General features: G+C 45.0%; 1 protein-coding gene across 1 annotated transcript in view; it reads right to left on the bottom strand.

Annotated features, from left to right (window-relative positions):
• Window positions 1–6,040: 6,040 nt before the first annotated feature.
• Window positions 6,041–23,903, bottom strand: part of LOC110485616 (slit homolog 1 protein) — a 125,224-nt gene continuing 107,361 nt past the window's right edge. Inside the window, exons 29-38 of the mRNA XM_036940093.1 lie at window positions 23,760–23,899; window positions 16,966–17,059; window positions 16,755–16,892; window positions 16,043–16,271; window positions 14,330–14,460; window positions 10,740–10,894; window positions 10,416–10,546; window positions 10,003–10,202; window positions 8,152–8,399; window positions 6,041–7,587 (exon numbers count right to left, since the gene is read on the bottom strand). Coding sequence (XP_036795988.1) covers window positions 7,340–7,587; window positions 8,152–8,399; window positions 10,003–10,202; window positions 10,416–10,546; window positions 10,740–10,894; window positions 14,330–14,460; window positions 16,043–16,271; window positions 16,755–16,892; window positions 16,966–17,059; window positions 23,760–23,899 — 1,714 coding nt within the window. The 3' untranslated portion in view covers window positions 6,041–7,339. The remainder of the gene's footprint in view (window positions 7,588–8,151; window positions 8,400–10,002; window positions 10,203–10,415; window positions 10,547–10,739; window positions 10,895–14,329; window positions 14,461–16,042; window positions 16,272–16,754; window positions 16,893–16,965; window positions 17,060–23,759; window positions 23,900–23,903) is intronic.

Raw genomic sequence — 23,903 nt, 5'->3', positions numbered from 1 at the left:
GCTGCAGAGTGGAGAATATGAGAGGAGTAGAGGAGGAGAAAATAGGGGAGAAGGAAAGGGGAGAGGCCTACTGCAGTCAGCCCATGGATGAGAGGAACAGAGTCAGACTAGATGAAGGATGAAAGGACCAGAGTTGGACTAGATCAAGGACAAGAGGACCAGAGTTGGACTAGATGAAGGACAAGAGGACTAGAGTCAGACTAGATGAGAGGACCAGAGTCAGACTAGATGAGAGGCCCATAGTCAGACTAGATGAGAGGCCCAGAGTCAGACTAGATGAGAGGACCAGAGTCAGACTAGATGAGAGGACCAGATTCCGACTAGATGAGAGGACCAGAGTCCGACTAGATGAAGGATGAGAGGCCCAGAGTCAGACTAGATGAGAGGCCCAGAGTCAGACTAGATGAGAGGCCCAGAGTCCGACTAGATGAGAGGCCCAGAGTCCGACTAGATGAGAGGCCCAGAGTCCGACTAGATGAGAGGCCCAGAGTCAGACTAGATGAGAGGACCAGAGTCAGACTAGATGAAGGATGAGAGGCCCAGAGTCAGACTAAATGAGAGGCCCAGAGTCAGACTAGATGAGAGGCCCAGAGTCAGACTAGATGAGAGGCCCAGAGTCAGACTAGATGAGAGGACCAGAGTCCGACTAGATGAGAGGACCAGAGTCAGACTAGATGAAGGATGAGAGGCCCAGAGTCCGACTAGATGAGAGGCCCAGAGTCCGACTAGATGAGAGGCCCAGAGTCCGACTAGATGAGAGGCCCAGAGTCCGACTAGATGAGAGGCCCAGAGTCCGACTAGATGAGAGGCCCAGAGTCCGACTAGATGAGAGGCCCAGAGTCCGACTAGATGAGAGGACCAGAGTCCGACTAGATGAAGGATTGAAGAGAGCGAGGGATAGAGATAGACAAGGAAAGAGAGGACCAGAGTCGGACTAGTTGAGAGGACCAGAGTCCGACTAGATGAGAGGACTAGAGTCCGACTAGATGAAGGATGAGAGAACCAGAGTCCGACTAGATGAGAGGCCCAGAGTCCGACTAGATGAGAGGACCAGAGTCCGACTAGATGAGAGGACCAGAGTCAGACTAGATGAAGGAATGAAGAGAGCGAGGGATAGAGATAGACAAGGAAAGAGAGGACCAGAGTCAGACTAGATGAGAGGACCAGAGTCAGACTAGATGAGAGGACCAGAGTCAGACTAGATGAGAGGACCAGAGTCAGACTAGATGAAGGAATGAAGAGAGAGAGGGATAGAGATAGACAAGGATAGAGAGGACCAGAGTCTGACTAGATGAGAGGACCAGAGTCTGACTAGATGAAGGAATGAAGAGAGAGAGGGATAGAGATAGACAAGGAAAGAGAGGACCAGAGTCAGACTAGATGAGAGAACCAGAGTCAGACTAGATGAGAGGACCAGAGTCAGACTAGATGAAGGATGAGAGAACCAGAGTCCGACTAGATGAGAGGACCAGAGTCAGACTAGATGAAGGAATGAAGAGAGAGAGGGATAGAGATAGACAAGGAAAGAGAGGACCAGAGTCAGACTAGATGAGAGGACCAGAGTCAGACTAGATGAGAGGACCAGAGTCAGACTAGATGAAGGAATGAAGAGAGAGAGGGATAGAGATAGACAAGTAAAGAGAGGAGTTATTTCAGACTCACACTTTCCCCCATTATTAACATTGTTCAATATGATGACAGTTCGATATTTGATCATCAAAATGTGTGTGTTGTATTGGAGCTTTTGTAACGTTTTCTCCCAGACATTCCCAGCTGCCCTACGCTGGTAACTATGGATACCAGAGGATTATCAGGTATAGCATGAGTCTTCTGTTGTCATGAAAATATCTCTGGATCGTAGTACATTCTTACACTGGATTAGTTCTATTTATTGTTAGAATTGTAATACTTATTTGTATAATTATTGTTATAATTATATATGATTTTATAATGGATACATTAGGAAAGTAGCATAAGTACATATTTCATGATTAAAATCCACTGCTAAGACAAAATCTCCAATCACCATTTTCCCCTTTTTCGAATAACCACACGAAATATACTGTTGTCTGTGTTAATATGTTAGTAATACATTTATAAATGCAAATATCTACAAAGCTCTTAGATGAAAATAAAGATTAAGTCTTGATCTCAAATGGCATCCTATTCCCTATATAGGGCACTACTGTTGACCAGAGCCCTTTGGGCCCATATATAAGATGCCCTTGGCTGTATGACTACATAAATAATACAATATGTGTTTATGTGCTACAGAGCTCCTAGATCAAGATAGACTATGCTTAGTTAAAACTATATCAATTTGGTATTTTTCATTGTGTTCCCTAGTTCACTATACTCTAGTAGTTCATCAGAGAGGTGTGTGGTGATATACTGCCATCCAGCGCTATGGTATCAACACTCAGAAACAAAAGGCTGTATCTAGAACCTAAAAGGGTTCTTTGGCTCTCCCCATATAGGAGAACCCGTTTGGGTTCTGTGTAGAATCCTTTCCATAGAAACCCAAATGGATTCTTCAAAGGGTTCTCCTATGGGGACAGCCAAAGAACCCTTTAGTCTCAGAGTGTAACAACTTCTCTATTCTGGATAGTTATCACACACACCGTCTCTACTGGTCCATTGTACACTGGACGCAGGGAAATGTGTGTTAGCGTTCTCTGTGACAGTAGCCAGCCACTACAGGACAGGCTGGACGCAGGGAAATGTGTGTTAGTGTTCGCTGTGACAGTAGCCCACCACAACAGGACAGGCTGGAAGCAGGGAAATGTGTGTTAGTGTTCGCTGTGACAGTAGCCAGCCACTACAGGACAGGCTGGACGCAGGGAAATGTGTGTTAGTGTTCGCTGTGACAGTAGCCCACCACAACAGGACAGGCTGGAAGCAGGGAAATGTGTGTTAGTGTTCGCTGTGACAGTAGCCAGCCACTACAGGACAGGCTGGACGCAGGGAAATGTGTGTTAGTGTTCGCTGTGACAGTAGCCCACCACAACAGGACAGGCTGGACGCAGGGAAATGTGTGTTAGTGTTCGCTGTGACAGTAGCCCACCACAACAGGACAGGCTGGACGCAGGGAAATGTGTGTTAGTGTTCGCTGTGACAGTAGCCCACCACAACAGGACAGGCTGGACGCAGGGAAATGTGTGTTAGTGTTTGCTGTGACAGTAGCCAGCCACTACAGGACAGTCTGGACGCAGGGAAATGTGTGTTAGTGTTTGCTGTGACAGTAGCCAGCCACTACAGGACAGGCTGGAAGCAGCAAATAAGACTATACAGCGGACTGGATATTAAAACCTGTTTTCAGGGGGAGACTATTTTATTTTTTGTGTGTGGATCTTTCCTCTCTGAATATGGTAGTCAGTGGGCTTTATTGGTATTGGGGGAGGGGGGGTAGTATGATTTGATCTCTCTTTAAAGAGAGGGGGAAGGGGTGCTGGTGAAGGGGCGAGGGGGAGGGTGTGTGTGTACGCGTTTGTGTGCGTGCCTGTGTTCGTATGCTTTAGCGTGTGTGTGTGTGTCTCCGAGCTTTCACAGGGGGTGGTAGGGGCCTGGCTGAACCAATCACACAGAGGGGGATATATTATGGTTTATGGTTCAGGTTCCATATAAATCACAGTTTCATTAAACAGCCTGAACTCAGGGGTTTGGGAGGGTTTTACCCTACGGCCCCCCCAGGGAACAAGGCTGATCTCTCTCTCTCCTCTCCCCGAGACACTGCCAGGGAACAAGGCTGATCTCTCTCTCTCCTCTCCCCGAGACACTGCCAGGGAACAAGGCTGATCTTTCTCTCTCTCCTCTCCCCGAGACACAGCCAGGAAACAAGGCTGATCTTTCTCTCTCTCCTCTCCCGAGACACTGCCAGGGAACAAGGCTGATTTTTCTCTCCTCTCCCCGAGACACTGCCAGGGAACAAGGCTGCTCTCTCGCTCTCCTCTCCCGAGACATTGCCAGGGAACAAGGCTGATTTTTCTCTCCTCTCCCGAGACACTGCCAGGGAACAAGGCTGATCTTTCTCTCCTCTCCCGAGACACTGCCAGGGAACAAGACTGCTCTCTCGCTCTCCTCTCCCGAGACACTGCCAGGGAACAATGCTGATCTTTCTCTCTCTCCTATCCCCAATACACTGCCAGGGAACAAGGCTGTTCTCTCTCTCCTCTCCCACAAGACACTGCCAGGGAACAAGGCTGTTCTCTCTCCTCTCCCCGAGACACTGCCAGGGAACAAGGCTGCTCACTCTCTCCTCTCCCCGATACACTGCCAGGGAACAAGGCTGCTCACTCTCTCCTCTCCCCAAGACACTGCCAGGGAACAAGGCTGCTCTCTCTCTCCTCTCCCCGAGACACTGCCAGGGAACAAGGCTGCTCACTCTCTCCTCTCCCCGAGACACTGCCAGGGAACAAGGCTGCTCACTCTCTCCTCTCCCCGAGACACTGCCAGGGAACAAGGCTGCTCACTCTCTCCTCTCCCCGATACACTGCCAGGGAACAAGGCTGCTCACTCTCTCCTGTCCCTGATACACTGCCAGGGAACAAGGCTGCTCACTCTCTCCTCTCCCCGAGACACTGCCAGGGAACAAGGCTGCTCACTCGCTCCTCTCCCCGATACACTGTCAGGGAACAAGGCTGCTCACTCTCTCCTCTCCCCGAGACACTGCCAGGGAACAAGGCTGATCTTTCTCTCTCTCCTCTCCCCGAGACACAGCCAGGGAACAAGGCTGATCTTTCTCTCTCTCCTCTCCCGAGACACTGCCAGGGAACAAGGCTGATCTTTCTCTCCTCTCCCCGATACACTGCCAGGGAACAAGGCTGCTCACTCTCTCCTCTCCCCGAGACACTGCCAGGGAACAAGGCTGCTCACTCTCTTCTCTCCCCAAGACACTGCCAGGGAACAAGGCTGATCTTTCTCTCTCTCCTCTCCCCAAGACACTGCCAGGGAACAAGGCTGATCTTTCTCTCTCTCCTCTCCCAAGACACTGCCAGGGAACCAGGCTGATCTTTCTCTCCTCTCCCCGAGACACTGCCAGGGAACAAGGCTGCTCTCTCGCTCTCTCCTCTCCCGAGACACTGCCAGGGAACAAGGCTGATCTTTCTCTCTCTCCTCTCCCGAGACACAGCCAGGGAACAAGGCTGATCTTTCTCTCTCTCCTCTCCCCGAGACACTGCCAGGGAACAAGGCTGATCTTTCTCTCTCTCCTCTCCCGAGACACTGCCAGGGAACAAGGCTGATCTTTCTCTCTCTCCTCTCCCGAGACACTGCCAGGGAACAAGGCTGATCTTTCTCTCTCTCCTCTCCCGAGACACTGCCAGGGAACAAGGCTGATCTTTCTCTCTCTCCTCTCCCGAGACACTGCCAGGGAACCAGGCTGATCTTTCTCTCTCTCCTCTCCCGAGACACTGCCAGGGACCCAGGCTGATATTTCTCTCTCTCCTCTCCCGAGACACTGCCAGGGAACAAGGCTGATCTTTCTCTCTCTCCTCTCCCGAGACACTGCCAGGCAACCAGGCTGATCTTTCTCTCTCTCCTCTCCCGAGACACTGCCAGGGAACAAGGCTGATCTTTCTCTCTCTTTCCTATCCCGAGACACTGCCAGGGAACCAGGCTGATCTTTCTCTCTCTCCTCTCCTGAGACACTGCCAGGGAACAAGGCTGATCTCCCTCTCCCCGAGACACTGCCAGGGAACAAGGCTGATCTCTCTCTCCCCGAGACACTGCCAGGGAACAAGACTGATCTTTCTAACTCCTCTTCTGGCTTTCTCTCATCCCCTCTCCTTTCCCTCTTTCTATCCTGTCCTCCATCTCCCCCACTCCTCCTCCTTTCATTTGCTTTGGTTGTCCTCCACTCAGTCATTCTCCCTCTTTCCCCATCACTCTCTTCAGGGGTGATTAACTAAGATCTGTCATAGCTCATAGACTCCGTGACAATTTCTCTCCCCTGCACAAAACACTGAACTGACACGTTCAGGGTAAAGGTCACACACATCCAGGTCAAAGGCCACGGAGAAAAATGACAACACGTTCACGGTGGAAGAGAGAAAATCATGTCTTTTATTGAAATAAATAAAACATCACTACACATAATCTGAAGCAAATCATTGACTATATTATATTCACCAAGTAGGTAGACAACATGTAATAAGAACCATGACATCACAGTCATTTAACATCGCCGTGACGACACTGTGTATTAGACTGACAATAGGTTGGCTGACTGGTTTTGGCAGCTTTACATCAGGCAGTAGAGAAGAACAGCAAGATGTTGCTTCAGTCTACAGACCCAATACAACGCCTGTGTAGTCTCTCCCATGCCAGGATTCAAACACCCCTTTTTCCATTTCAACATATAAAAATACTGTGTCCAAATAAAATGATATATATTACAATCTGTTAAGTATTTTCCGTTTTGTATCATAATCAAAGGGCTACATTAGGCTACATGACACTAAGTAATAAAAACAATCTAAGCAAAAAATGTAAAAGTTAAACAAATGTTATGTACCTTTCTGTTTTAGTTTTACAACAATATAAATAAAATATTATCAAAGCTACATTTGTGTTGAATTTCATAATACTGCTGATGTGGTAGAAGGAGACTGATTGGACCAGAGAGGGATAGGAGGCGGGTTTTACTCAATGATACAATTATAACCAATTACCATGACGAATGTTAAAGAAGATTCTGGCTAAAATCAAACTGGCACAGAGCCTCCAAAAGGCTCTTTAACGTAGGCCAAAGGGCCCCCACCTCTTTAAAGTAGGCCAAAGGGCCTCAGCTGCTCTCTCAAATGCACCCCCTTCCCCCATCTGAAACTTCAAACATCCTCTTTATAAGACCGGCCACTAGAGGGCAAACTGGCATTGCAGCCCAGTGAAAAGATACACAGATTAAATGGTAAACTAGCAAAAAAGAGCAGCAGTTTCTCATTTAACAGGAAGAAACTAGAGAAGTGTCTCAACGTTTTCCTGTTGCCAACATGGCTGCCATGCATCACACAGGTTCCTCCATTTTACAATGATTTGAGCACATGGATAAAGTGGTGTACAATACAGTATAAATCCAAAGAATGACCTTTCAATGTAACATTACTAATGTGAGACCACAGTTGACTTTCTTTAGGTAGATGAAGATGATGAAGATGAGGTTGGTTGGTTTCGTGTTGGTTGGCCGTCCTTGCCAGGGAAGAACTGTCCTATATTACAAACACTGTTGTCCACAACACACAGACAATGTCCATGTTTTATATATATATATACTTTCCCACAGTGTGTTCAGTAACTCCTCTTCAGCTGACTGCGCTGCCCACGTGTGTGTAGTACCTCAACGACTCTACACACACTCCTTGCAGCCGCACTCCACTGCTTTCTCCACGTCCTGTGTGAAGGAACTTCCGTCGTCACACTCGAAGGTGTAGCGCCGGCGTCGTACCCTCAGTGGGGCGCAGCACGCCGCCCCGCCCCCCTGGCAGCCCCCCCGACACTCCACCCAGGAGAAGGGCCGCGTCGTCTGGCAGTTGGCGTGGCCACGTGGCACCCGGTGGAAGTCACGCACCGCCTCGCCGCGACACGCTGATTCAACTAGAGGTTAGAGGACAGAGGTTAAAGAGGCTGAGTAGTGGGACATGATCAAACACAGTAGTGGTTATTCATGTATCGTTGTTTTGAATGTTCTCTTGAGGACTGGTGTCCGACCACTTTCTTCTCAATACATTCTCAGTTGGCGCTTATCAACATTATGTCTAAAGTTCATTTGTTTGTAATCATTGTGATGTCATCCGATTGACTTTAAATGTAGGCTAGCTAGCTAAGAGTGAAGGGAAAGCACCACATTTTTGCTAGCACATTTTTTTAGGAACATTGCTAGCTAATGACATTTGTCTAAAGTAAATTTGACGGCATAATAATGATGGCAAAGTTGATTCCTACTAATTGTTTGCCTAATGTAGCAATGGCATCGTATTTCCAAGACGTCTTGAGAACACTCAACAATGGCGCGATGCGACCGAGTGTTCCAATGTCTCTCCCTGTCAAACACACACTCCCTCCTCCCTCCACACCTCTCCCCCTCGGTCATAACCTGTATCACAGGTTCTCTCTCTCGTACCTGTCCCCCCTCCTCCTATCTTCTCCCTCCATCCTTACCTGTGTCGCATGTGTCCCCGGTGTATCCCGTGTCACAAAGACAGTAGGTCGCTCCTCCCTCAGTCAGCTGACAGTGGCCATGTTGGCAGAGCAGCACTGAACACGGCTTGGTTGGTCCTTCTGGCACTGCTGGTACTACTAGTGCTGTTAGCTCCCCCTGTTGATTACACAAGGTGGCGTGCCAGCCCTCCTCACACTCACACCTGTACGACTGAACATCCTGAATCACACACACACCCCTCACACACCTGGGAGAAATGGAGGGGGAGGTAGAGAGGGAGAACAGGAGGGAAAGGGGGAGGGAGAAATGGAGGGGAGGGAGAAATGGAGGGAAAGGGGGAGGGAGAACAGGAGGGAAAGGGGGAGGGAGAACAGGAGGGAAAGGGGGAGGGAAAGGGGGGGAGAAATGGAGGGAGGGGGGGAGAAATGGAGGGAGAGGGGGAGGGGGAAAGGGGGAGGGAGAAATGGAGGGAAAGGGGGAGGGAGAAATGGAGGGAAAGGGGGAGGGAGAACAGGAGGGAAAGGGGGAGGGAGAACAGGAGGGAAAGGGGGAGGGAGAACAGGAGGGAAAGGGGGAGGGAGAAATTGAGGGAAAGGTGGAGGGAGAGGGGGAGGGAGAAATAGAGGGAAAGGGGGAGGGAGAAATGGAGGGAAAGGGGGAGGGAGAACAGGAGGGAAAGGGGGAGGGAGAACAGGAGGGAAAGGGGGAGGGAGAAATTGAGGGAAAGGGGGAGGGAGAGGGGGAGGGAGAAATGGAGGGAAAGGGGGAGGGAGAAATGGAGGGAAAGGGGGAGGGAGAAATGGAGGGAAAGGGGGAGGGAGAACAGGAGGGAAAGGGGGAGGGAGAACAGGAGGGAAAGGGGGAGGGAGAAATTGAGGGAAAGGGGGAGGGAGAAATTGAGGGAAAGGGGGAGGGAGAGGGGGAGGGAGAAATGGAGGGAAAGGAGGAGGGAGAAATGGAGGGAAAGGGGGAGGGAGAAATGGAGGGAAAGGGGGAGGGAGAAATGGAGGGAAAGGGGGAGGGAGAACAGGAGGGAAAGGGGGAGGGAGAACAGGAGGGAAAGGGGGAGGGAGAACAGGAGGGAAAGGGGGAGGGAGAAATTGAGGGAAAGGGGGAGGGAGAAATTGAGGGAAAGGGGGAGGGAGAGGGGGAGGGAGAAATGGAGGGAAAGGAGGAGGGAGAAATGGAGGGAAAGGGGGAGGGAGAAATGGAGGGAAAGGGGGAGGGAGAAATGGAGGGAAAGGGGGAGGGAGAAATGGAGGGAAAGGGGGAGGGAGAAATGGAGGGAAAGGGGGAGGGAGAAATGGAGGGAAATGGGGAGGGAAAAATGGAGGGAAAGGGGGAGGGAGAACAGGAGGGAAAGGGGGAGGGAGAAAAGGAGGGAGTGGGAGAAATGGAGGGAGAGGGGGAAGGAGAAAAGGAGGGAGTGGGAGAAATTGAGGGAAAGGGGGAGGGAGAAATGGAGGGAAAGGGAGAAATGGAGGGAAAGGGGGAGGAAGAAATGAAGGGAAATGGGGAGGGAAAAAATGGAGGGAAAGGGGGAGGGAGAACAGGAGGGAAAGGGGGAGGGAGAACAGGAGGGAGTGGGAGAAATGGAGGGAGAGGGTGAAGGAGAAAAGGAGGGAGTGGGAGAAATGGAGGGAGAGGAAGAGAAAGATGCTATTAGAAAAATACAGTGGGGAAAATACAAAAGCTGGGACTCGGACAACATAATCAATTAAACCATACAATTAATGAGTTACCCCCAAAATAAATCAACATGATAAAACACAAGATAACAAGCCACATAGACCCACTATAAACCATAACAGACTACAACCCTTTATCACTCACTCTCCTGTCTCACTTACTTATTCCCCTGGCATGGGTTAGCCGCGGTTGCCGGGGCAACATCTCCCCCAACAAGGCCTCCTCCGATTGGCTGATCGCAGTGTAGCCCACCCCAGTCAGGCTGGCAGTGGCAGAGGGGTCCCTGGGCACCATCCGGTTGGCACACTCCATGGAGGCAGAACAGTTTCCTGCAGGGCTGGCATCCTGGCACCACCCCCGGCTTCAGCACATCAAACAATTAGAATTCGAAAAAAAAACGTTATTATCAACGCAGTGTGAAAATGTGTCTTTAGCTTCAGAAATAAAATACAAAAATAAATATTTCTCCAACTTCTCACACCTAGGTTTCTGGGAATATTCCAACTGGGATTTCTGGAAAACCTGTGAATTTTGGATAAGTTACCAGAATGTTCCTCCCCGTCTCCCACCATACCTTCATAGTGGTCTGCGTGAAGTCCTGCAGCTCGTGGTTGATGTACAGATTCCTGATGCAGCCGTGGAAACTGGAGGAGTTGAGGGGCTGGAAGAGACTCAGAGAGGAGTAGGACATCTTCTCTGGCATACCTGGAGAGGAGGGAGGGAGGGAGAGAGGGAGGGAGAGAGAGAGGGAGTGAAAGGATATATAGGTTGGGAGTAGAGAATAGAGTGGAGAGAGAGAAAGAGAGTGAGGGAGAGGAGAAGAGACCTGGACATTAATATGTAATAGGGTGGGTTAGGGCCTGAACCTAGCTCTCAGCTGAGGTCGTGTGTGTCTTACCCCCCACGTATAGCGGTGCCTCTCCAGACAGAGGTGGGACCCCACCCAGACTGTCCAGAGTGGTGGGCGCACCCCCGTCCACAGACAGGTTCACCATCCTGTCAAAGGTCACCAGCTCTACCGTATGGAAACGCCCGTCGTTCACCGTCTCAGCACTACGGCAACACCAGAGGTCAGGGATTAGAGGTCAGAGGTTAGGTGGCGGTGATATTTTAGTATGTTGTGATAGTCGGTGTTTGTGAATAGAATGTAGATGACGTTGGCGTGTGTGTGTACCTGTATGTAATGTGTGTGTATATAACATGTTATAGGTGTGTGTGTGTGTGTGTGTGTGTGTGTGTGTGTGTGTGTGTGTGTGTGTGTGTGTGTGTGTGTGTGTGTGTGTGTGTATGTGTATGTGTGTGTGTGTGTCCTTCAAACTTTGCTTTCGTCAAAGAATTCTCCATCTGCAGCAATTACAGCCCTGCAGACCTTTGATGGGCACTTCTACGTACCGTACAGTCAAGCTGCTGCCACAACAGCTCAATAGGGTTGAGATCCGGTGACTGTGCTGGCCACTCCATTATAGACAGAATTCCAGAATTCCCTAAATAGTTATTGCATAGTTTGGAGCTGTGCTTTGGGTCATTGTCCTGGAAATTGGCTCCAATTTAGCGCCGTCCATAGGGTAGCGCCGTCCGGACGGCATCAAGCACTCCTCCAGCATCTTTTCATTTTTTCTGCATCTCACAAATGTTCTTCTTTGTGATCCGAACACCTCAAACTTAGATTCGTCTGTCCATAACACTTTTTTCCAGTCTTCCTCTGTCCAGTGTCTGTGTTCTTTTGCCCATCTTAATTTTTTATTTTTATTGGCCAGTCTGAGATGTGACTTTTTCTTTGCATCTCTGCCTAGAAGGCCAGCATCCTGGAGTCGCCTCTTCACTGTTGACTTTGAGACTGGTGTTTCTCAAACTAGACACAAATGTACTTGTCATCTTGCTCAGTTGTGTACCGGGGCCTCCCACTCCTCTTTCTATTCTGGTTAGAGACAGTTTGCGCTGTTCTGTGAAGGGAGTAGTACACAGTGTTGTATGAGTTCTTCAGTTTCTTGGGTTCTTCTCACAAGAAATAGCCTTCCTTTCTCAGAACAAGAATAGACTGACGAGTTTCAGAAGAAAGTTTTTTGTTTCTAGCCATTTTGAGCCTGTAATCAAACCCACAAATGCTGTTGCTCCAGACACTCAACTAGTCTAATGAAGGCCATTTTCATTGCTTCTTTAATCAGAACAACAGTTTTCAGCTGTGCTAACATAATTGCAAAAGGGTTTTCTAATGATCAATTAGCCTTCTATAATGATAAACTTGGATTAGCTAACACAACGTGCCACTGGAACACAGGAGTGATGGTTGCTGATAAAGGGCCTCAGCCGTTTCCAGCTACAAGAGTCATTTACAACATTAACAATGTCTACACTGTTTTTCTGTTCAATTTGATGTTATTTTTGTATTTATTTATTTATTTCACCTTTATTTAACCAGGTTGGATAGTTGAGAACAAGTTCTCATTTACAACTGCGACCTGGCCAAGATAAAGCACAGCAGTTCGACACATACAACGACACAGGAGTAAAACAAACATACAGTCAATAATACAGTAGAAAAATAAGTCTATATACAATGTGAGCAAGTGAGATGAGATAAGGGAGGTAAAGGCAAAAAAAAAGGCCATGGTGGCAAAGTAAATACAATATAGCAAGTAAAACAAGGTAGAAATAAAAATAATGGGGTACAAAGGAGCAAAATAAATAAATAAATTAAATACAGTAGGGAAAGAGGTAGTTGTTTGGGCTAAATTATAGGTGTGCTATGTACAGGTGCAGTAATCTGTGCGCTGCTCTGACAGTTGGTGCTTAAAGCTAGTGAGGGAGATCAGTGTTTCCAGTTTCATAGATTTTTGTAGTTCGTTCCAGTCATAGGCAGCAGAGAACTGGAAGGAGAGGCGGCCAAAGGAAGAATTCGTTTTGGGGGTGACTAGAGAGATATACCTGCTGGAGCGTGTGCTACAGGTGGGAGATGCTATGGTGACCAGCGAGCTGAGATAAGGGGGGACTTTACCTAGCAGGGTCTTGTAGATGACCTGGAGCCAGTGGGTTTGGCGACGAGTATGAAGCGAGGGCCAGCCAACGAGAGCATACAGGTCGCAGTGGTGGGTAGTATATGGGGCTTTGGTGACAAAATGGATTGCACTGTGATAGACTGCATCCAATTTATTGAGTAGAGTGTTGGAGGCTATTTTGTAAATTACATCGCCGAAGTCGAGGATCGGTAGGATGGTCAGTTTTACGAGGGTATGTTTGGCAGCATGAATGAAGGAGGCTTTGTTGCGAAATAGGAAGCCAATTCTAGATTTAATTTGGGATTGGAGATGTTTGATGTGAGTCTGAAAGGAGAGTTTACAGTCTAACCAGACACCTAGGTATTTGTAGTTGTCCACATATTCTAAGTTAGAACCGTCCAGAGTAGTGATGTTGGACAGGTGGGTAGGTGCGGGCAGCGATCGGTTGAAGAGCATGCATTTAGTTTTACTTGCATTTAAGAGCAATTGGAGGCCACGGAAGGAGAGTTGTATGGCATTGAAGCTCGTCTGGAGGGTTGTTAACACAGTGTCCAAAGAAGGGCCAGAAGTATACAGAATGGTGTCGTCGGGGTAGAGGTGGATCAGAGAATCACCAGCAACAAGAACGACATCATTGATGTTTACAGAGAAGAGAGTCGGTCCAAGAATTGAACCCTAAGGCTCCCCCATAGAGACTGCCATTTTAATAGACAAACAATTTGCTTTTCTTTCAAAAACAAGGAAATGTCTAAGTGACCCCAAACTTTTGAACGGTAGTGTAAATATTACCTATAGATAGTGTGTGTACCTGTAGATAGTGTGTGTACCTGTAGATAGTGTGTGTACCTATAGATAGTGTGTGTACCTGTAGATAGTGTGTGTACCTGTAGATAGTGTGTGTACCTATAGATAGTGTGTGTACCTATAGATAGTGTGTGTACCTATAGATAGTGTGTGTACCTGTAGATAGTGTGTGTACCTGTAGATAGTGTGTGTTCCTGTAGATAGTGTGTGTACCTGTAGATAGTGTGTGTACCTGTAGATAGTGTGTGTTCCTGTAGATAGTGTGTGTACCTATAGATAGTGTGTGTACCTATAGATAGTGTGTGTACCTATAGATAGTGTGTGTACCTATAGATAGTGTGTGTACCTGTAGATAGTGTGTGTTCCTGTAGATAGTGTGTGTTCCTGTAGATAGTGTGTGTTCCTGTAGATAGTGTGTGTACCTGTAGATAGTGTGTGTTCCTGTAGATAGTGTGTGTTCCTGTAGATAGTGTGTGTACCTGTAGATAGTGTGTGTTCCTGTAGATAGTGTGTGTTCCTGTAGATAGTGTGTGTTCCTGTAGATAGTGTGTGTACCTGTAGATAGTGTGTGTACCTGTAGATAGTGTGTGTACCTGTAGATAGTGTGTGTACCTGTAGATAGTGTGTGTACCTGTAGATAGTGTGTGTTCCTGTAGATAGTGTGTGTACCTGTAGATAGTGTGTGTACCTGTAGATAGTGTGTCCAGGCTGACTACCAGGGTCATAGCTGACTCGAACATGTCCCTCATGGAGCTCCACAGCCATTGGCTTGTTGTCTCCATTATACAGCAGGATACCGTTATCCTCCGCTGTCGACACCTGGGGAACACACACAGGTCAGAATGTGTGTGTGTGCGCACACGTGTGTTTTCCTCTGTGTGTGTATGCACATCTATGTCTATGTGGGCATGTGTGTGGGCGTGTGTGTGGTCGTGTGGGCGTGTGTGTGTGTGCGCATTAGGGTGATTGCATGTCCTGGAATGTGCGGGACAGTCACGCATTTTGCTCTTATGACAAGGCCTAGAGACTATATGATAAGGCCTAGAGACTATATGATAAGGCCTAGAGACTATATGATAAGGACAAGAGACTATATGATAAGGACAAGAGACTATATGATGACAAGAGACTATATGATAAGGACAAGAGACTATATGATAAGGACAAGAGACTATATGATAAGGACAAGAGACTATATGATAATGACAAAAGACTATATGATGACAAGAGACTATATGATAAGGACAAGAGACTATATGATAAGGACAAGAGACTATATGATAAGGACAAGAGACTATATGATAAGGCCTAGAGACTATATGATAAGGCCTAGAGACTATATGATAAGGACAAGAGACTATATGATAAGGACAAGAGACTATATGATGACAAGAGACTATATGATAAGGACAAGAGACTATATGATAAGGACAAGAGACTATATGATAATGACAAAAGACTATATGATAAGGACAAGAAACTATATGATAAGGACAAGAGACGACATGATGACTATATGATAAGTACAAGAGACTATATGATAAGGACAAGAGACTATATGATAAGGACAAGAGGCTATATGATGACTATATGATAAGTACAAGAGACTATATGATGACTATATGATAAGGATAAGAGACTATATGATAAGAACAAGAGACTATATGATAAGGACAAGAGACTATATGATAAGGACAAGAGACTATATGATAAGGACAAGAGACTATATGATGACTATATGATAAGGACAAGAGACTATATGATAAGGATAAGAGACTATATGATAAGTAGAAGAGACTATATGATGACTATATGATAAGGATAAGATACTATATGATAAGGATAAGAGACTATATGATAAGGACGTGGTGCTGGTGATGTTAAACACTTCTCCAATCATTGTTGAGATCTTATATTCTGCGAAGTACAAGACGAGACCTGGGCAAATGTTATATCATCAACCAATCACATTTGTCAAATCCTTTCAGGCTAAATTCCAGATAAACTTGGAGAGGACAGTTAACTACTTACAAAAGGTGTGTGTTTAATGAAGAGCTACAAAAGTATGAAAATAACCGTATTAGACTGACAGATATGAGGTCATTCATTTCATCAAACTTGTGAGACTCTCCATGCTCATTAGTTTCTCATTCAACATCTGTGCTGCTACTTCACTCAAACCTGTTGAAAAGCCTCCCTTCCTGACTCTTCCCCGAGACCAACCAGAAATATTCCCTTGGCCAAATATTCACAGATTTTCATAAAAAAAGTGGCCTCTCATTTATCACCAACACTTGCACGAGGCAAAAGAGTAGGCTTACGTGAGCTTCAGTTAGCTCGCTCAGTGCAGCAGGAGTGTGTGTGTGTGTATGTGTGTGTGTGTGTGTGTGTGTGTGATTACCTGCAGTGTGATGTTGGCCTGAGGCCAGTTCTTCAGGTCAGACAGCTGTAGGTAAGAATCTCTATTCACGAAGTTCACACTGACCAGCTTCTCACAACGCACACCCTCGAACCCCGGCAGACACTGGCACAGCGCAGTACCGCCTCTGTCCACACAGGGGGCGCTGTTCTGACAGCGAGCCCGCTCACAGGGAGATGGAGGAGGAGGTGGCACCTCACACAACACACCACTAGGGGGCGGAAGAGGGGGGGAGAATTACTACGGACCACAACATACGACATAAGGTATGTAAGGACTAAGATCTGGCCCTAACGCCTGAGAAAAGCATGCAGACATCTGGAGTCCTGAGGGGTGTTCCACAAGGGAAATAGTCTGTAAACATTAACTAACACATTCCACTTGTTCTGTGTTCCAGTCTGAGAAGGTTGTGTGCTGTGAACGTGTGTGTTTCTATTTCATGTTGTAAGAATAGAAATCAATTGCACTTATAAAATCCACAGTAATCCATAAAAAAAATGTGCTAATATAACATTTAGGAATGTTCATTCAAATTGTTCAACTGAAATTGTTAACATGTTGGCCCTCAAACTGAACCCTTAATGAACCCACCTCTTATGTACGACAGTACTGAGACAAGGAGAGACCAACTTATTATGACACATCTAAGGGCACTAATAGTTTCCACATTTACACCTGTGTGTGTGTGTCTTACCTGTACCCCTGAGGGCAGGTGCAGGTGTATCCATCCACCTGGTCCACACACACCGCTCCATTCTGACAGTCCTGATCCTCACACTCATCATAGTTCACACTGCAGTCACCCCCCACGAAGCCTGGGGAACACGCACACCTGGACACACACATGTAGAACATGAACATGTGTACCAGTGTGTGTGTGTGTGTGTGCGTCTGTGTGTAGTCACCTGGGGCCTGTAGTGGTGCTGCTGCAGGTAGAGTGTTGCTGACAGGGGTTTCTACCAGGAGAGCACACATCCTCCTCTTCCTCACACAACAGCCCTGAGAAAGAGAGAAAGAGAGAGAGAGAGAAAGAGAGAGAGACACAGAGAGAGAGACAGAGAGAGAGAGAGAGAGACAGAGAGAGAGAGAGAGAGAGAGAGAGAGAGAGACAGAGAGAGAGAGAGAGAGAGAGACATAGAGATGTTTAGTTTTAAATTATTATCAATTCAAAATGATCTTTATGAAAGTAATATATCTATATATTATGTGCCACAGTTGTTTTGTCTATAGAATGTCCTGAGAGAATGTCTATAGAATGTCCTGAGAGAATGTCTATAGAATGTCCTGAGAGAATGTCCTGAGAGAATGTCCTGAGAGAATGTCTATAGAATGTCCTGAGAGAATGTCTATAGAATGTCCTGAGAGAATGTCCTGAGAGAATGTCCTGAGAGAATGTCTATAGAATGTCCTGAGAGAATGTCTATAGAATGTCCTGAGAGAATGTCTATAGAATGTCCTGAGAGAATGTCTATAGAATGTCCTGAGAGAATGTCTATAGAATGTCCTGGGAGAATGTCTATAGAATGTCCTGGGAGAATGTCTATAGAATGTCCTGAGAGAATGTCTATAGAATGTCCTGAGAGAATGTCTATAGAATGTCCTGAGAGAATGTCTATAGAATGTCCTGGGAGAATGTCTATAGAATGTCCTGGGAGAATGTCTATAGAATGTCCTGAGAGAATGTCTATAGAATGTCCTGAGAGAATGTCTATAGAATGTCCTGAGAGAATGTCTATAGAATGTCCTGGGAGAATGTCTATAGAATGTCCTGAGAGAATGTCTATAGAATGTCCTGGGAGAATGTCTATAGAATGTCCTGGGAGAATGTCTATAGAATGTCCTGAGAGAATGTCTATAGAATGTCCTGAGAGAATGTCTATAGAATGTCCTGGGAGAATGTCTATAGAATGTCCTGAGAGAATGTCTATAGAATGTCCTGAGAGAATGTCTATAGAATGTCCTGAGAGAATGTCTATAGAATGTCCTGGGAGAATGTCTATAGAATGTCCTGAGAGAATGTCTATAGAATGTCCTGAGAGAATGTCTATAGAATGTCCTGAGAGAATGTCTATAGAATGTCCTGGGAGAATGTCTATAGAATGTCCTGAGAGAATGTCTATAGAATGTCCTGAGAGAATGTCTATAGAATGTCCTGAGAGAATGTCTATAGAATGTCCTGAGAGAATGTCTATAGAATGTCCTGAGAGAATGTCTATAGAATGTCCTGAGAGAATGTCTATAGAATGTCCTGAGAGAATGTCTATAGAATGTCCTGAGAGAATGTCTATAGAATGTCCTGGGAGAATGTCTATAGAATGTCCTGAGAGAATGTCTATAGAATGTCCTGAGAGAATGTCTATAGAATGTCCTGAGAGAATGTCTATAGAATGTCCTGGGAGAATGTCTATAGAATGTCCTGAGAGAATGTCTATAGAATGTCCTGAGAGAATGTCTATAGAATGTCCTGAGAGAATGTCTATAGAATGTCCTGGGAGAATGTCTATAGAATGTCCTGAGAGAATGTCTATAGAATGTCCTGAGAGAATGTCTATAGAATGTCCTGAGAGAATGTCTATAGAATGTCCTGAGAGAATGTCTATAGAATGTCCTGGGAGAATGTCTATAGAATGTCCTGAGAGAATGTCTAAAGAATGTCCTGAGAGAATGTCTATAGAATGTCCTGGGAGAATGTCTATAGAATGTCCTGAGAGAATGTCTATAGAATGTCCTGAGAGAATGTCTATAGAATGTCCTGAGAGAATGTCTATAGAATGTCCTGAGAGAATGTCTATAGAATGTCCTGAGAGAATGTCTATAGAATGTCCTGGGAGAATGTCTATAGAATGTCCTGAGAGAATGTCTATAGAATGTCCTGAGAGAATGTCTATAGAATGTCCTGAGAGAATGTCTATAGAATGTCCTGAGAGAATGTCTATAGAATGTCCTGGGAGAATGTCTATAGAATGTCCTGAGAGAATGTCTATAGAATGTCCTGGGAGAATGTCTATAGAATGTCCTGGGAGAATGTCTATAGAATGTCCTGAGAGAATGTCTATAGAATGTCCTGAGAGAATGTCTATAGAATGTCCTGAGAGAATGTCTATAGAATGTCCTGAGAGAATGTCTATAGAATGTCCTGGGAGAATGTCTATAGAATGTCCTGGGAGAATGTCTATAGAATGTCCTGAGAGAATGTCTATAGAATGTCCTGAGAGAATGTCTATAGAATGTCCTGAGAGAATGTCTATAGAATGTCCTGGGAGAATGTCTATAGAATGTCCTGGGAGAATGTCTATAGAATGTCCTGAGAGAATGTCTATAGAATGTCCTGAGAGAATGTCTATAGAATGTCCTGAGAGAATGTCTATAGAATGTCCTGGGAGAATGTCTATAGAATGTCCTGAGAGAATGTCTATAGAATGTCCTGGGAGAATGTCTATAGAATGTCCTGGGAGAATGTCTATAGAATGTCCTGAGAGAATGTCTATAGAATGTCCTGAGAGAATGTCTATAGAATGTCCTGGGAGAATGTCTATAGAATGTCCTGAGAGAATGTCTATAGAATGTCCTGAGAGAATGTCTATAGAATGTCCTGAGAGAATGTCTATAGAATGTCCTGGGAGAATGTCTATAGAATGTCCTGAGAGAATGTCTATAGAATGTCCTGAGAGAATGTCTATAGAATGTCCTGAGAGAATGTCTATAGAATGTCCTGGGAGAATGTCTATAGAATGTCCTGAGAGAATGTCTATAGAATGTCCTGAGAGAATGTCTATAGAATGTCCTGAGAGAATGTCTATAGAATGTCCTGAGAGAATGTCTATAGAATGTCCTGAGAGAATGTCTATAGAATGTCCTGAGAGAATGTCTATAGAATGTCCTGAGAGAATGTCTATAGAATGTCCTGAGAGAATGTCTATAGAATGTCCTGGGAGAATGTCTATAGAATGTCCTGAGAGAATGTCTATAGAATGTCCTGAGAGAATGTCTATAGAATGTCCTGAGAGAATGTCTATAGAATGTCCTGGGAGAATGTCTATAGAATGTCCTGAGAGAATGTCTATAGAATGTCCTGAGAGAATGTCTATAGAATGTCCTGAGAGAATGTCTATAGAATGTCCTGGGAGAATGTCTATAGAATGTCCTGAGAGAATGTCTATAGAATGTCCTGAGAGAATGTCTATAGAATGTCCTGAGAGAATGTCTATAGAATGTCCTGAGAGAATGTCTATAGAATGTCCTGGGAGAATGTCTATAGAATGTCCTGAGAGAATGTCTAAAGAATGTCCTGAGAGAATGTCTATAGAATGTCCTGGGAGAATGTCTATAGAATGTCCTGAGAGAATGTCTATAGAATGTCCTGAGAGAATGTCTATAGAATGTCCTGAGAGAATGTCTATAGAATGTCCTGAGAGAATGTCTATAGAATGTCCTGAGAGAATGTCTATAGAATGTCCTGGGAGAATGTCTATAGAATGTCCTGAGAGAATGTCTATAGAATGTCCTGAGAGAATGTCTATAGAATGTCCTGAGAGAATGTCTATAGAATGTCCTGAGAGAATGTCTATAGAATGTCCTGAGAGAATGTCTATAGAATGTCCTGAGAGAATGTCTATAGAATGTCCTGGGAGAATGTCTATAGAATGTCCTGAGAGAATGTCTATAGAATGTCCTGAGAGAATGTCTATAGAATGTCCTGAGAGAATGTCTATAGAATGTCCTGAGAGAATGTCTATAGAATGTCCTGAGAGAATGTCTATAGAATGTCCTGAGAGAATGTCCTGAGAGAATGTCCTGAGAGAATGTCTATAGAATGTCCTGAGAGAATGTCTATAGAATGTCCTGAGAGAATGTCCTGAGAGAATGTCTATAGAATGTCCTGAGAGAATGTCCTGAGAGAATGTCTATAGAATGTCCTGAGAGAATGTCTATAGAATGTCCTGGGAGAATGTCTATAGAATGTCCTGAGAGAATGTCTATAGAATGTCCTGGGAGAATGTCTATAGAATGTCCTGAGAGAATGTCCTGAGAGAATGTCTATAGAATGTCCTGAGAGAATGTCTATAGAATGTCCTGAGAGAATGTCCTGAGAGAATGTCTATAGAATGTCCTGAGAGAATGTCCTGAGAGAATGTCTATAGAATGTCCTGAGAGAATGTCCTGAGAGAATGTCTATAGAATGTCCTGAGAGAATGTCCTGAGAGAATGTCTATAGAATGTCCTGAGAGAATGTCCTGAGAGAATGTCTATAGAATGTCCTGAGAGAATGTCTATAGAATGTCCTGAGAGAATGTCCTGAGAGAATGTCTATAGAATGTCCTGAGAGAATGTCCTGAGAGAATGTCTATAGAATGTCCTGAGAGAATGTCCTGAGAGAATGTCTATAGAATGTCCTGAGAGAATGTCCTGAGAGAATGTCTATAGAATGTCCTGAGAGAATGTCTATAGAATGTCCTGAGAGAATGTCCTGAGAGAATGTCTATAGAATGTCCTGAGAGAATGTCCTGAGAGAATGTCTATAGAATGTCCTGAGAGAATGTCCTGAGAGAATGTCTATAGAATGTCCTGAGAGAATGTCTATAGAATGTCCTGAGAGAATGTCCTGAGAGAATGTCTATAGAATGTCCTGGGAGAATGTCTATAGAATGTCCTGGGAGAATGTCTATAGAATGTCCTGAGAGAATGTCTATAGAATGTCCTGGGAGAATGTCTATAGAATGTCCTGAGAGAATGTCCTGAGAGAATGTCTAGAGAGAATGTCTATAGAATGTCCTGGGAGAATGTCTATAGAATGTCCTGAGAGAATGTCTAGAGAGAATGTCTATAGAATGTCCTGGGAGAATGTCTATAGAATGTCCTGAGAGAATGTCTATAGAATGTCCTGGGAGAATGTCTATAGAATGTCCTGGGAGAATGTCTATAGAATGTCCTGGGAGAATGTCTATAGAATGTCCTGGGAGAATGTCTATAGAATGTCCTGGGAGAATGTCTATAGAATGTCCTGGGAGAATGTCTATAGAATGTCCTGGGAGAATGTCTATAGAATGTCCTGGGAGAATGTCTATAGAATGTCCTGGGAGAATGTCTATAGAATGTCCTGAGAGAATGTCTATAGAATGTCCTGGGAGAATGTCTATAGAATGTCCTGAGAGAATGTCTATAGAATGTCCTGAGAGAATGTCTAAAGAATGTCCTGAGAGAATGTCTATAGAATGTCCTGGGAGAATGTCTATAGAATGTCCTGGGAGAATGTCTATAGAATGTCCTGAGAGAATGTCTAGAGAGAATGTCTATAGAATGTCCTGAGAGAATGTCTAAAGAATGTCCTGAGAGAATGTCTATAGAATGTCCTGGGAGAATGTCTATAGAATGTCCTGGGAGAATGTCTATAGAATGTCCTGGGAGAATGTCTATAGAATGTCCTGAGAGAATGTCTATAGAATGTCCTGGGAGAATGTCTATAGAATGTCCTGGGAGAATGTCTATAGAATGTCCTGAGAGAATGTCTATAGAATGTCCTGAGAGAATGTCTATAGAATGTCCTGGGAGAATGTCTATAGAATGTCCTGGGAGAATGTCTATAGAATGTCCTGGGAGAATGTCTATAGAATGTCCTGAGAGAATGTCTATAGAATGTCCTGAGAGAATGTCTATAGAATGTCCTGAGAGAATGTCTATAGAATGTCCTGGGAGAATGTCTATAGAATGTCCTGGGAGAATGTCTATAGAATGTCCTGGGAGAATGTCTATAGAATGTCCTGGGAGAATGTCTATAGAATGTCCTGAGAGAATGTCTATAGAATGTCCTGGGAGAATGTCTATAGAATGTCCTGAGAGAATGTCTATAGAATGTCCTGAGAGAATGTCTATAGAATGTCCTGAGAGAATGTCTAAAGAATGTCCTGAGAAAATGTCTATAGAATGTCCTGAGAGAATGTCTATAGAATGTCCTGAGAGAATGTCTATAGAATGTCCTGGGAGAATGTCTATAGAATGTCCTGAGAGAATGTCTATAGAATGTCCTGGGAGAATGTCTATAGAATGTCAATAGAGAATGTCTATAGAATGTCTAGAGAGAATGTCTAGAGAGAATGTCTAGAGAGAATGTCTATAGAATGTCCTGAGAGAATGTCTAAAGAATGTCCTGAGAGAATGTCTAAAGAATGTCAATAGAGAATGTCTATAGAATGTCTAGAGAGAATGTCTAGAGAGAATGTCTAGAGAGAATGTCTATAGAATGTCCTGAGAGAATGTCTAGAGAGAATGCCTAGAGAGAATGCCTAGAGAGAATGCCTAGAGAGAATGTCTAGAGAGAATGTCTAGAGAGAATGTCTAGAGAGAATGCCTAGAGAGAATGCCTAGAGAGAATGTCTAGAGAGAATGTCTAGAGAGAATGTCTAGAGAGAATGTCTAGAGAGAATGCCTAGAGAGAATGCCTAGAGAGAATGTCTAGAGAGAATGTCTAGAGAGAATGTCTAGAGAGAATGTCTAGAGAGAATGCCTAGAGAGAATGTCTTTAAATTGTCTAGAGAGATTGTCTAGAGAGAATGTCTTTAACATGTCTAGAGAGAATGTCTTTAACATGTCTAGAGAAAATGTCTAGAATGTTTAGAGAGAATGTCTAGAGAAAATGTATTTAGAATGTTTAGAGACAATGTCTAGAGAATGTCAATAGAATCTCTATGTCTATATATCATACCAATGTAGAAGGGAGGACAGAAGCAGGTGTAGTTGCCTACTCCGTCCACACAGGTTGCACCATTCTCACATCCGTGGTCCTCACAGTCATCTACATCCACCTCACAGAACGATCCATGGAAACCCACCAGGCATGAACAACTGG

This window comes from Oncorhynchus mykiss, chromosome 13, assembly GCF_013265735.2.
Source record: "Oncorhynchus mykiss isolate Arlee chromosome 13, USDA_OmykA_1.1, whole genome shotgun sequence".
NCBI classification, from domain to species: domain Eukaryota; kingdom Metazoa; phylum Chordata; class Actinopteri; order Salmoniformes; family Salmonidae; genus Oncorhynchus; species Oncorhynchus mykiss.
This window is presented reverse-complemented; position numbering and strand designations above follow the sequence as displayed.